We start from the raw sequence: 14,735 nt of genomic DNA, 5'->3' as shown, positions 1-14,735 counted from the left end.
AAATCTGTTTAGTCTTTAAGGTGCCACCGGACTCCTCGTTGTTTTTGTGGATACAGACTAACACAGCTACTCCTCTGATACTTAATGGGATAACTCATTTAGATAGAGAGCTCAGCTCTGTAAGGGTGGCAGATGGACTTAAGTGAATTGAAGGGGTTTAGAACGATGCAATTGAACTTGCAGTAGGGTTATACATAACATTGAGCTTTACACAATGAATTTCCTATATGTTCTAATTGCTGTGACCCCTACTTCCAGAGTAGTACGTGTTACGTTGACTCTTCCCTGATGTGTATAGTAAGGGTGTAAAGCTTCAACAGTTAACTGGATTTTTGCATGTAATTATGATCTTTCAATTTCTGAGAAATGTTTTTCCTCTGTAGTTGGATTCTGGATATTTTCTCCATGCCAGTGCCAGGGCTTGGTTAAGTGCTGCGGTTAATCAGGATGTCCAAATCCCAGCAGAGAAACCCAGAACAGTATTCCGCACCAGTGAGAGCAACCCGGTGAGTTACTGCCATATTTACTATTATGTCAACTAGCCAGTTCCCTAAGTGCATCAGTGTCTGTTCTTAGGCACCCTGGACCCAGTGGTGCTCACTGACTGAGATCATATGCTACTTATGAGTGGGAATGAAGGGAGTAGGTGGTTCTTCATAATAGCCATGCCCTGCTCCTTTAGGGTGTGAATAACAAGCCTTCAAAACAGGGCCGAGACCCTTTCTGAAATCCCTTTGGAACATGTATTGATTCTTTCTCTGCAGCTGTACAAATGAAATGGGTCATGTATTGTAGCAGCTCAGATGTGGGTGAACTTGGCATCAGATACCTTTAATTTCAACTTCAGGGTCATTCTTTTCTGACTAACCTCCCCAGATTGGCTATTAAGGGAAAAAATAACCCAGCACACCCTACAGGCTTTATAATTCCAGCTGTAGTCTCACCCTCTCTCAAGCACAAAATGAAGTGAAATAAATGAATGAAATAAGCCTTTTCCACTGCCTCTGTAATTGGAGTCTCTTGCACTGCTGATTCCTTTGAGGTCTCTATGGAAACAGCAGCATGCAGATGATCCAGTCATGTGATCAGAGCATCTCTATAGACTGCACAGAGGAGCCCAGATGGCAAGAATTGTCTCCACTGTCCTAGGTCTAGGATTTATGTTGCCAAGCAACTGGCTTCAGCATTCCGGTTGCACATGTCTGATATATGTTTGGCAACAGCAGCCAATGCTTCTTAATGAATCAAATCCATGTTCCTCAAGCTTGTCCATATTGTGGATCACTTCTTATGCTAAAGATTCTCCTGTGGTTCATCTTCCCACCTTATTCCACAACTTTCCTCTAGAAGTTGTGGAAGCAGAGAAAAGAACTGACAGAAGAGAACTGCAATGCATGACAGTTCGTTAGTTACCTGAGAGAGATCTGCTTAGCTCTCTCCTCTGCACAATTGTGAGAGTTAATAAAGCATCTGACTTGCTGTACCTAAACAAAAGAGTGAGAACTCAGTTTTTCTCCGACAAAGTTAAAATGCTTGGTTACAGGGAAGTTTCACTAAACAGCACTGAGGCAACAACATGAAAGCTAAACTCTCAAAAGAGAATGTAGAAATAGCACCTTCTTACTTAACAGCCCTGGTCCCTGTGTGTATCCCCAAATAATATCTTGATAGGGTGGAGGTATGATTGACTTGTCTAGATCAAAATTGATTTAAAAAAATAATTTGCAAATCCAGGAGACACCCTGGACTGTGCTACAGCGAGTAGGAAGCACTGCTCCTTCCAGACTTGCATATACTTCACCACTGTAAAAGAAACCATTTTGTGGATTATCACCACTGCTAAATAAATAAAACCTAGAAGCAAGTGTATTTTGACTTTGAGTAATATGATAATTATTCTGCCTGGGTTGTACATTACTGCCCCACTCTTAAGGGAACCTCTGTACACAGACAGATGTGATGGCTCATCTAGAGTTCAGCCTCCCATGGTTGTTACAATTTGTATTTTAACTTCATAGGCCAACCATGCAGAGCAACATGAGGGTCAGCACTACAGCATCCCGCTCCAGGAGGTGAAAGTGGTGTTTCCACATGGACTGCCCTACCGCTTCCAAATGCAGGTACTCTGTTTCAGTGCTGGTTGGGGAGATGTGGGGGGCTTTGGATGTGTAATAGGACTGTGATGCGAGGGACAGCAGGCAGCCACATTCCTGAGGCACCTTCATTGAGAAGAATACAGTTGTTTTGGGTCCATAGAAAGCTGGATTTTCTTTTGGCAGTGATGGCATACAGGCATGAGTGATCCTTCCGTGGAAGGGGGCTGGGTTGAGAGAAGATTGATCTTGCTTTGCATAGTGGAAGGGGGCTGGGGAGTGGAGATTAGTGGGATGTGATTTAAGTTTCCTCAGTCTCTAACTTCTGAGTCTATAATGTGCTATGGGTCCAGACTGTCTGAGCACAACCCCTCTTGGGGACTTGGATGGTGTCATTTCTGTGTAAAATAGACTTGCTCATAAAATGGCTTTCGATCAGCAAAAAATATCTTGCTCTTTCTTTCCATCTGTGACACAGATCTCATTGTGGTGGGGTTTACTCTGCAGCTATAGCTTGCTGTTTAAAATGCATTTCTGGACTCAGAAATGATCTGTGAATCATTAATGTAAATGAACCAATGGCAAGGAAGCAAGGCACCTAACACCACCTGTTAAAATAGTCCAAGAAATTCAGTGAAACATCCTATGCCTGAGCACAGCGGGGCTCCTCCCCTTAACACTGTCATGGCTTTTCTCTTCAGGCTGTGCTGTAATTAATACATCAGTATCGATTTCCTGGCTTTGGTTTCTTGTTGGGCCCTTCCTGATCGTATCTGAGTGCAGACAATAGTGTATGTGCTCCCAGCATAATACAGCAACCTAGTAACTTACAAACCTTATGGTTTGTGTAAACTACGTACTGTGGCCTTTTAAAGGCTCAGTTAAATATCTGGGCAAGTTTCTTTTCTTTTCAGAAAACCAGTAGTAATTAAAGCTCATTATAGATTGCCATTTATGTTTGCCTTGGTTATTTAGATTTAAATTTAAATTCAAGCTTTTTAATTAAATAAATGCAGAGAAAAGTCTCCAACTGGGAAATTTTTTTCCCTAATCATGCAACATAAACATAATTTTTTAAAGAAAATCGATTCTCCTAGACTGAGGCAGTGTTGTGAGCTTCACTTGATATTTATCCTCACAAAATATTTTAATATTTAACTATTTAAATGATTCTTCCCCAGATAATGTAGCTTCTAATAACATACATGCAGGTGAATTACATTTGTGTGCTTGTTAAGGGATATCTGCCACTAGTAATAGTGATTATATGGTACAAGGAAAAATAAGGAAAATAGAAAGTAGAGACAACAGTAGTCTGAAGTGGGAAAACTTTGTGTTCACTGATCATTTCCCTTTCAGCTACTAGTATAACATTAAGATTGCAACAGGGTCCCATATATTCCAGGATTGCAGAATTTGCTGTCAAGTCGTCCTTTACTCCAGAATTGTACTCCAGAATCTAAGCGTTCATTTAAAATAAAAATTTCCAGTACTCGTGGTTATGAAGAAAACCTTGGAAATGGGAACCAAATGTAACCAAAGCAATGTTATCTTCCTGAGTGTGCTAACTGCCTGAAACAATACCTTGGAAAGGTGCAAACTGTCCTGTACATCTTAATGAGTTGCTGACTGTGAAACCTAAAGATGACAACACAAACATCCACTGTAACTAGTATAGCCCAGAATTCCAAAGTGCTTCTCATGCCTTCTCTGCTGCCAAAAGATGCAAATGGCACTGTCAAGTGGCCAAAATCTCAAGCTTCCCTTCTCTGTTCCTGTAGAAGGTCTAGACTCACCCCTGCGGTGCCTCCTGCTGGTCGTCCAGGGAATTACCAGCCCATAGAGCACCCTCTGCAGGGCTTTTCCAACCCCTCAGGGCAGGAGTGGTTGTCCACTCCGCTACACACCTTCCCCCTTAAAACCCCCATCCCAGGGAGTCAAGGGGCCTTCTGGCCTGTGCGGCTCGGAGGTGTCCCGCCAGCCGCGCCTGCTTCTCCTCACTGTCCTCGAGCTTGACAGCCAGGTCTTCCCTCTCCTGGCGGGCTTTTTGGAGCCCCGCCTCTGCTGTCCGCCGGGCCTGATCCGTGACCTCTAGCCGCGTCCGCAGGTCCTGGTCCCCCAGGCCATCTTCCTGACCCCCCACCCTCAGGGTCTGGGTCCATTTGGTGGCCTGGTCATGGACCACTTGGGTCCCAGCCTCTTCCTGGGTCCACTCGGTCTGGGTCTCATCATCGGCAACAAACCCCGGGCCAGTCTGGGTTCCTGCCTCCCGCAGGGATCCCTCCACCACGGTCACCACTTCTAGCAATTTTGGCCCTTCTGGCCTCACAGGCACCTCCTCTGGCCTCTCCTCATTTCTTCTGAGGGGGCAGTGCCTCCTTATATGTCCGGGCTCCCTACAGCCCCAGCAGGCATTCCGCCTCTGTGCTGCCCCAGGCCTCGGTATTTTTCTTTTGTCCTTCACCGGGCCAACCCTCCATAGGTTGCCCTGGGCCGTATTCCTGGGGCCGGGGCACTCCCGCTCCAGGTGCCCCCTGCGCCCACAGGCCCAATATGCCCTCAGCCACCGAGGTTCCCTCACCCCGCGGCCTTCTTGAGGGATCGGGCACCGTTGCGTTGCAGGGTGAGGTCCTCTGCCTCCAGCCCCATCGGGACAGTCCCGTTTTAAATGTCCAGCCCGACCGCAGGCGTAGCAAGCCTTCCCCATGGGCCTCCTGGCCCTGGCACTCTGTAGCCCACGCCCTCCACGATCTCTTTTATACTCCCTCCTCAGGAGTGTTCGCACGGCCCGCTGCTCCTCTGCCAGCTGGCCGATCTGTGCCTGGAGGGCCTACAGCGCCGCCCACAGTCCATCCTGGGTCTCCCGGGCCCCCTTCAGGCCGTCAGCCCCCTTCCACTGGGCCTCCGACGCTGGGCCCCACCCAGGGACAACCCCCGGGGTCTCTGCATAATATACCCTGCGGTATACAGGATCCATTGTCCCATTCCTCAGTGTCTCCCGTCCAGGCAATAGTCCTGCTGTCCTCGCCTTGCCCCTTGTGTCAGGGGTGGACCTGAATGTAGAAGGTCCAGACTCACCCCTGCGGTGCCTCCTGCTGGTCGTCCAGGGAATTAGCTAACCAGCCCCTAGAGCACCCTCTGCAGGGCTTTTCCAACCCCTCAGGGCAGGAGCGGGTGTCAACCCTGCTACAGTTCCCCAACCTTCTGATATGCATTTATGCATTGTCAAGAAAAAAAATCTGACACATCAAAACAAACTACACCTCTGTGTAAAGTTGAACTGGGTGTAAAATCCTGGCCCCACTGAAGTCAATGAAAGTTTTGCCATTGAATTTAATTCACCCATAGTATAAAAATAAATGGGCTTCTGTCTTGGCACATATTTCATATAGTTTTAAATTTTAAATGCAGCTATTGCAGAATTTCCAGTCTGCCATAGCAGAGTGCCGCTGAATTTAAGTTGTGAGCTACACAGGGCCATGGCTAGGGAGTATGACTATCTTGGGCCTCAAGACATCCTCTGATCCCTTTAAGGTTGTAAGGAAATGTTTCCTACCATGTGCAGCATTGCATGACTGGCTTAGGAGCATTAAGGCAGGAAGACTTGAGGACTGGGGTGGTTATCTTCTTCCTTTGAAGCTTTGGGTATTGGCCACTGGATACTGGACTTTGAGGGCATGTTGCAAGTTCCATCTGGTTACTCAGGCTTCGGGGAGGCAGGCAGGCAGAGGTATTGTTTAGTGTAGCTGGTAATTTTCTGACTTCAGACAGGGAGTAAATTATTTAAATTTTGGCAAAGATGCCTATAGCCCTTGATAGGTGCTCTTTTGAATATATTGTAATCAAAATAAATTGGTATGTTCCAATCTTGGCAGGTCCTATGAGATTGGGATTTTCAAGCTGGTTAGTTCTATTATAGCATTAATAGTAAATTTGAATTTTAAACTAATCTCTGTAACGTGTTAATGTGGAAGCAATTAATAGATTCCAAGGCCAGAAGGAACCTTTGCGATCATCTAGTTTTTAGGGTACTTATCAGGAAAGTGCTTCTGAATAAGAGAGAGCAGAAAAAGTGAAGGAAGGTCATGATACAAGCTGGAGGGGTTGTGACACAAAGTACAGTACACTTCTGTCAGGGCTGGTGTTACTGCAGCCCCGAAAGACTATTGTATAACTCAGACATAATCAGGGTAGGAGCTGCTGATGTGTGCTTAATACATGGCTCCTTGTTCCTATTCTGTCTCCTGTAAGATGAAGACGTTCAATGAAAGCTGCCTGATGGTGCGGAAACCAGCTCTAGAACTCCTTGGTTATCTGAAAAGCACCAACTTTGCCCACCCGGCTATCCGATATGTTATCTGTATCCTTTCTTCATTTGCCCTGCTCTAGAATGTGAGTTAAATAAGGGCAGCTGAGCTTCCTGCACACTGAGAGGGAGATGGGATTCTAACTTCATGTTGGGTGTCATGGGTCAGCCTCCCACCTTCCCCGCCAATGCCCTTTCCTCACATAATTAGACGGGAAAAAGAGGCTTTTCTGCACCCCCCGCCCCCCAAATCCATATTCTGGAGACTCTCTATCTGAGGTTTTCCTTGACAGTTTATGCTGGAGATGGGGAAAAGGGAACGGGGAAAACAATGACGCTGTGCCATGCTGTTCATTACTGTGCAAAACAGGACTGGCTGGTGCTGCACATTCCAGATGGTAAGTACCCTGGTGATACCTCTGAATGCATAATGTTCTGTGTGCTGTAACTAACCTATAGGGAAGGCAAAGCAGCTGAAGACATTATAGAGTGGGAAATGTTATTCATCATGGTTTTCCCATAATTGGGATATAAAAAGTTATTAAATTAAGAGCAAAACATAAAGAAGAAAACAGAGGCGTTGAATAGTGTTGTTTCCCCTGTGCGCGCGCACACGACCTCATGCTCTTTCAGTACAAACTAGTCAGTCTGGTATGGGTGCCCTGAGTTATGGATCCTGCTACATTTGGAGGTTATGGCTAAATCCTGGTGAATGTTTGCTGTGTGGCCATTTCCCCAAGGGTGGGGTATGCTCATTATATGGCATAGTGGTTTTCTGTGGTGAATACAGAAGAATGAGGAAAAAGGACCAGAAAGAAAGCATGCAGTTACTCTTAGCTAAACATGACAATTGTTTGTCTCATTTTGTTTCTGCTTCACAGCTCACCTCTGGGTGAAGAACTGCAGGGAGCTTATGCAGTCCTCCTATAACAAAGAGCGGTTTGACCAGCCTCTGGAAGCATCTACCTGGCTTAAGAATTTCAAAACTTCAAATGACCACTTCTTAAAAGAGGTCAGTAGATTCTATCGAGCCCACTGGATTAGGAACCAGGGAAAACCTACAGGAACAGCTTCTTCTGGAAATGTCATGGGGATGTGCTCCCTCACTTGGAATGTCTCTCCAGTGGAATGGGGTCCACAGATCTGTTTTTTTGAGAAGCATTTCCTGTGTTGATAGTGAAGTTATCCAATGTGCATTCACATTGGATAACTTACCATTAATCATGTAACTTACTTGGATGTAGGTTTCAGTGGGGTTGGAAATGCATTAAAGATCCCTGTGTTTGCAAAGGGGTCCCACCACTGGGGGAAATCTGAGCTTTTGGTCATTATATCACTGAGGGATGCTGCACCAAGAAATACCATTCTGCAGCTGTCTTTCCCAGCACCTCTGGAGCAGAGTGGGGGCTCCTACTGCCCAGGTTTGCTGAGTTGCCCCTGAAGTGGGAGCTTGGCAGTTCACACTCTCCATCTACGTTCAATTACCCTACCCCAATTCTCCTTTTATTACAGATAAAAACACAACAGACATACATGTGGAGCAAACGGGAAAGTACTGAGAAGGGCAGACCACTGGGTGAAGTGGTGGAACAGGTGAGGGAATGACAACTGCCTATGGTATTGCTGGAACCTGTCAATAATATGAAAATGAGACATGAAGCCCAGTGAAGGGAATGGGAAGAAGAACTATATTTAGTGCTTCTGAAGCATTGTGCAAACATTAGTCCTGGGAAGTTGGAAGGGTTGTTAGCTTCACCTTGTAGATGGGAAGACCAAAGCATGGAACTAGACCCCTCAAGGAGGGGACACACACAGTCTGTGTCAGAGCTGGGATTAGAACTCAGGAGTTGCTGACACCTATCCCTATGCTCAATCTATTTATTAGACCGTGCTGCCCCTTTGGGAGGGGAGGACAGAGTCTTAGGTCTTTTTGCGCCTCATAGAGAAGTTGGTGCCAAGGCTTCCTGATTGCACATGGCCTGCATTCTCTCCCTTTGCTAATGTTGTGTACCCATCCATTTGTAGGGTTTAACTCGAGTGAAGAATGCCAGTGATGCTGTGGGGGTTGTGCTGAAAGAGTTAAAGAAGCAGTGTCCTCTTGGTTCATTTAGACTTCTGGTGGCGGTGGATGGAATCAATGCTCTCTGGGGACGGACAGCGCTGAGGAAGAAAGACAAAAGTGCTGTAGGAAATTACCTTCCTTTCTTGTGGCTAACACAAATGGAGAAACCTAAAGGGAGGGTTTGGTTCCACCTTTGGATGATGATTGTTTCCAGGGCTGTTAAATTCTAGCAGTAATAAACAATATACCAGCTTCTCTAACTCAGAGGATTCTGCAAACTGTAGCTGTCCAATGAGGATTCTGCAATGCAGAATATGAAAGTGAATGACTTCACACAACAAAGAACAGGAGGGCATCCATTTTGCTCAACACCCTTGCCAATATACAGCTTTATTTTGTATCGTTATTTTCATACAATCTGCTTCTCCAAAATTCTTGAGGTTAAATACAATGACAGTGTTAAATAATAGCAAAGGAAGAAGGCAGTTACATGATATAAGCAAACAAGAGGCTTCCAAGCTGGATTTTGAAGGAATTGGAGAGTCACTGAGGCAGAAATATGCAAGGAGCATGGTTCAGGTGGAAGGTGCTGCAGAGGAAAAAGTTCTCACACCTACGCTACTGAGAGTGTGAAGGCAGGAGGGGGGGGGGGGCAATGCTAGGTGAGATGTGAGGAGAGTAACATTGTATAAGGGTTCAAAAACAGGGAGGGCAATTTTGAATTGGATCCTGAGATGCAAAGGAATCCAGGTCAGTATGAGGGAGAAGGTGGGACGGGGGTAGCCTCATTGGAGAGGCCTTATCAAAATTGATAAATGCAAAATAATGCACACTGGAAAAAATAATCCCAACTATAAATACAAAATGATGGGTCTAAATTAGCTGCTCCCACTCAAGAAAGAGATCTTGGAGTTGTCATGGATCACTCTCTGAAAACATCTGTTCTGTGTGCAGTTAAAAAAAACAAAAACAAAACTAACAAAATGTTAGGAACCATTAGGAAAAGGATAGATAAGAAGACAGAAAATATCCTAATGCCACTATATAAATCCATGGTATGCACACATCTTGAATACTGCCTGCCGTTCTGGTTGCCCTATCTCAAAAAAGATATATTAGAATTGGAAAAGGTACAAAGGAGGACAACAAAAGTGATTAAGAATATGGATCAGCTTCAGTATGAGGAGAGATTAAAAATACTGCGACTGTTCATCTTAGAAAAGAAATATGTAAGGTGGGTGGCGATATGATAGAGGTCTATAAAATCATGAATGGTGTGAAGAAAGTTAATAGGGACGTGGTGTTTACCTCTTCACTTAGCACAAGAATCAGGGGGTCACCCAATGTAATTAATAGGCAGCAAATTTAAAACAAACTTCTTCACCTAATGCACTGTCAATGTATGAAACTCATTGCCAGGGAATGTTGTGAAGGCCAAAAGTATAACTGGGTTAAAAAAAGAATTAGAAAAGTTTGTGGAGAATAAGTCCATCAATGGCTATTAGCCAAGATGGCCAGGAATGCAACCCCATGCTCCAGATATCCCTAAACCTGTGACTGGCAGGAAGCTGGGACTGGACAACCAGAGATGGATAACTTGATAATTGCCTTGGTCATTCCCTCTGAAGCATCTGGCATTGGCCACTGTCAGAAGACAGAATACTGGGCTAGGTGAACCTTTGGTATGGCCGTTCTTACGTTAAGAATTTTAATAGTCCAGGTGAGAGGGGATTAGGGCCTGGGGGAGGTCTAGTACATGACTAGATCTGCAGACACAGGAGATGTGGAAGAAGAGACTGATATCAAGGATGATGCCAGGCCTACAGAGAGGGAAAGCAAGTGGAAGTCCCGAGTTGAGAAGGGTTACGAGTAAATAATAGTGTTAGTCTGTTGAGATGCCAGAGCTGCTCTTTGAGGTTCTTGATAGGTGGAATATTTTGCTCAGTTGTAGCTTTTCCCATAGAAGGGTGACATAATTGCCTTAATCAAATGAATTCACGTTATGTTTGCCATGTGGCTAATGAATTCAAATTTAGTAGTGCCTGTATGGCATGGAATAGATCATCTTACCAGAATCCCATTCCCAGAAACTGATCTCATGGCAGATGGCTGCCTGTGGAAAAGCTTCTGCCTTCTTCCTGTGCATGCTTGTGTTTTAAACAGCCCCTAAAAATCTCAATGGCATCTCTGAAGGAAGCTCCAAATAGTTCTTGCACTGCAGCCACTGTTAAACTGTTGTGCTCTGAGGTTTTTTACTTGTTTAAGCATCCAAAGGAACCTCATGGGTGGGAGAGGAGCTGGGAGACAGTGATTTCTCCAACCAGCTGTACCTGACATTCTGTCATCATTAGGTATCTCCAGAGGAACTGACGCTAGTCCACAATCTGAGGAAGATGGTGGTGAATGACTGGGTGAGTGCATGTGTGGGCTTGCTGGCAAGTCATTGCACAATGTTCAGAGCTAAATGCTGACGTCCAGAGCTGAGACACCTACTGAGGGGCTTCCTATTGGGAATTTACAGAGCTGTGTGACTTGGGGGAGTTCCTTCTGTTTAGTAGTTTTATACTTATTCCATTTCTTCCTTTCATTGACAGATGTATTACAGGAAAAGCTTTTAAAGAATGTGGTGGAGAGATGTTTCAGTTGAAAGCTTTTTAAATAATCTTGACTGCATAACAGATGTCTCACTTTATTACAGGGGTGGGCAAACTTTTTGGCCCGAGGGCCACGTTTGGGAATAAAAATTGTATGGCAGGCCATGAATGCTCACAAAATAGGGGTTGGGGTGCGGGCTCTGGGGTGGGGCTGGGGATGAGGAGTTTGGGGTGTAGGAGGGTGCTCTGGGCTGGGACTGAGGGGTTTGGAGGGCGGGAGGAGGATCAGGGCTGGGGCAGGGGTGCAGGTTCTGTCTGGGGGTGTGGGCTCTGGGGTGGGCTGAGGATGAGAGGTTTGGGGTGCAGGAGGGTGCTCCAGGCTGGGATTGGGGGGTTTGGAAAGCGGGAGGGGGATCAGGGCTGGGGCAGGGGGTTGGGGCGTGGGGAGTGGCTTGAGGGATGCAGGTTCGGAGTGGCGCCTACCTCAAACGGCTCCCAGAAGCAGTGGCATGTCCCTTCTCCGGCTCCTACTCAGAGGCGCAGCCAGGCAGCTCTGCATGCTGCCCCATCCGCAGGCACCACGCCTGCAGCTCCCATTGGAATGTGTAGGATCCAGAGCAGGGCCATGCCACAGCTTCTGGGAGCCGTGTGGTGCAGCCCTGACCCTGCGGCCAAGCAAGAGCGCTGGAGCAGGGCCGAGCCATGTGGTGTGGCCCCAACCCAGCGCCCTAGCCAGAGCACCAGAGGGGGACCGAGCTGTGTGGTGCAGCCCCCAGCCCAGCGCCCCGGTCAAGGTGGGGCCGAGCTGCGTGGTGCAGCCCCCAACCCAGCACCCCTGCTGGAGCGGGGCTGAGCTGCGTGGTGCAGCCTCCAACCCAGTGCCCCGGCCAGAACAGGGCCAAGCCGTGTGGTGCAGCTCACGGGCGGGCTTAAAACAGCTTGTGGGCCGTAGTTTGCCCACCCCTGCTTTATCGCCTCCAGATAGCTTTTTATTTTGTGCTGAATGTCTGCTTGTAGTGGCCAGGCCTGGAATGACTGGGAAACCATCATAGCCTCTTCTCAGATTCTGTACAGTGCCACCTAGTGAAAAAGCTATTTCAGTTCCAGCTTCTCCCAATAGAGGTAGTGTGGAGATCCTATAGCTACTTCACTCCCATCCTGAAGTCTCTGTAATCAGTGCTTCTGTCCCATTCCCTTCAGCACTGTCCCCGGGGAAGAGCTGCCCAAGAAGCAGTGCTGCTTCCTTACTTTCTGCACTGCATCCTGCTGGAACTAGAGTAGATGGGTGCTCTTCACAGCCAGTACTTCTGCTCTGTTCCACACATTGCCTAGGAGAAGCTGGGACTGAAGGTAATTACAGGATCCAGAAGGAAAATGCAGGATATCATCACAGGAGACAGTTAATGATTCTAGACAGGTGAGGTGTATGTCCTATACCTAAGGCTCCTTCTAATCCAGCTCTGTGTTTCAGAATGGAGGTGCCATTGTGACCACTCTTAGCCAGACAGGCTCTCTCTTCAAACCACGTTCTGCTTATTTGCCCCACGAGTTGCTGGGAAAGGTGAGTTATGGCCTCTGGCGTCCTCTGCATTGGTACATGTAAAGCATGTTTGGGACCTACCTCCGCAGTAGATATGATGGGCTGAATCAATCTTGCTCTGTTCAGTCATTCTTGCATGCTGTCCCTTATGCTTGGCTCAGTCTCCCTCAGGGCGGTCCCTAGCTATTTTGGTACCCTACGCAGCCTGTGTGGGGCCCCAGGACTCTGTGGGCGGGGAGCAGGGGGGGCTAGCCCCAGGACTCCGGGGGAGAGGGGGAATGGCCACTTCCTGCGAGAAGTGGAGTGACCCGGCCCCAGCCTGCTCTGCTCCCCTGGCTCCCAGGCTTGGGGGGAGGGGGGAACCGCCCCCCAGCACTCGCTGGCAGCGCAGCTGGGAGCCAGGGGAGCGGAGCAGGCTGGGGCAGGGTTGCTTTACTTACGGGTGAGTGCAGGCCCAACCAATTCTGGAGTCCTCAGGGGAGTGGGGGTGGAGCAGGGGCTGGAGCAGCTCGCAGCTGTGCAGGGCACCAGGAAATTTGGTGCCCCAGGCAGCTGCGTATTTTGCTTATGGGTAAGGACGGCCCTGGTCTCCCTATTGCCATGTGGCTACCAACCTCCATATCTTTCAAATTGTTCCTTACACTCTTTATCTAACTTTGTCATAGTTTCATTCTTCAGCTTAGCCTGTGTGTGAAAGGGATGGGGGGAACTTGCCTTTGAACATGGTGAAAAAGGTCCAGCCCAGTCTGCCCAGTGCTCCTGCTTTTTGACTTCTCATTCTCAGCTTTTTGCTCTTTCACTAGCCCGCTTCTGCACAAATAACTGGAGTATTTCAGAGTTCACTTATTCTCTCTGTTTTAGTTGCCTTCCTGGGTTACACGAACCATAGAGCTATTCTTTTTTGTAGTTCTACTTGAGCTTGCTCATGGCTAGACTGTGCCTTATCTCTCTGCAGCTCAGACCATTCCCTCAGTCTGCCTCACAGTTTCACTTTTCCCTTCCAGGAGGGTTTCGACACACTGGACCCTTTCATTCCCATCCAGGTTTCCAACTACAGTCAGCGAGAGTTTGAGAGCTGTTATCAGTATTACCTTGATCGCAAGTGGCTTCAACATGAGAGAGGTGAGTTCTGCCCCCCTCCCATGTGAAGGAATGAAGACAGCTGCATATACTGCAGTACTTTCAACTTCCATCTCCGCCACAGAGAAAGATGAGCTCTGTGCCCTTCATACCATTATTCCAGCTGTTAACCCAAACCAAGAAACTTGTTTTTAAAGCTAAGTGCTAACAATAAAACTACCTATTGTATTTACAAATCCAAGAATTTAAAGGAATAGGGACAATCTAGATCTTACATTGCCCTCGTAATAAACATACACATTATCACCAAGCATAAAGAAATGCATATTTCATCAAACTCAAACCTTCTTTTCCCAATGGATTTTTTTAAAAGGTCATATTTAGATCTTGAAATGAAGGTAATCTTTTATGGATTATAATTAAATAGAAAATAGCATTGCAGTATCTTGCAATTTACATTCCTTTTTTAGAAAAGTGCTTAAACATTTCAACATTCTCAAGCAATTCTATCAAACCACATATACAAAGTGTATAGTTAAATCTACATGTCGATGTGATCTTGCATTTGAGGCTGATCAGGATGCCCCTGATATATATGTTCCACATTCTTTCAGAAGGGCTTTGTGGATATATTTTGAGGTAAGAATACAGATACATTAGTAGTGCTATACTACAGCTCTCTAGATTTAGAAAAGTATATTGAGTGCATAATGTTGAGAGAGATCAGAGGCAGCAAATCTAATATGATGATGATGAAACTGGGGGACATTGGTTACCCACATATACACTTGCCACATGGCATAACAGCACAAAGTTTAGAGAAGGAATTTCTCGTCATTTAAAGTGTTTCCTGGAAGAGCTATTTCTTGACCACAGAAGAGGAGAGGCTATTCTCAACTTACTACTTAATGCTTGCGTTTAAGAATGACAGTTGCTGAGCCACTAAATAATAATGACCATAACACCATAATTCGGTTCAACATCCTATGGGGATGTAGGATAACAAAGTAACACAGCTACACTAAACTTTAAAAAGGGAGACTGCACTAAAATGAGGAAA

The 14,735-nt window shown here is 46.4% G+C and overlaps 1 protein-coding gene across 1 annotated transcript; it reads left to right on the top strand.

Annotated features, from left to right (window-relative positions):
* Positions 1 to 383: 383 nt before the first annotated feature.
* DAP3 (death associated protein 3) lies at positions 384 to 13,758 on the top strand (the record flags this gene model as incomplete). The annotated part of the gene is given in 10 exon segments (XM_034792708.1): positions 384 to 506; positions 2,019 to 2,120; positions 6,345 to 6,453; positions 6,705 to 6,797; positions 7,281 to 7,411; positions 7,912 to 7,992; positions 8,425 to 8,583; positions 10,813 to 10,872; positions 12,527 to 12,616; positions 13,600 to 13,758. Coding segments are annotated over 10 exon segments (1,092 nt in total), but the record flags the coding sequence as incomplete, so codon positions are not given.
* Positions 13,759 to 14,735: the final 977 nt, after the last annotated feature.

This window comes from Trachemys scripta, chromosome 16 (assembly GCF_013100865.1).
Source record: "Trachemys scripta elegans isolate TJP31775 chromosome 16, CAS_Tse_1.0, whole genome shotgun sequence".
Taxonomy (NCBI): domain Eukaryota; kingdom Metazoa; phylum Chordata; order Testudines; family Emydidae; genus Trachemys; species Trachemys scripta.
This window is presented reverse-complemented; position numbering and strand designations above follow the sequence as displayed.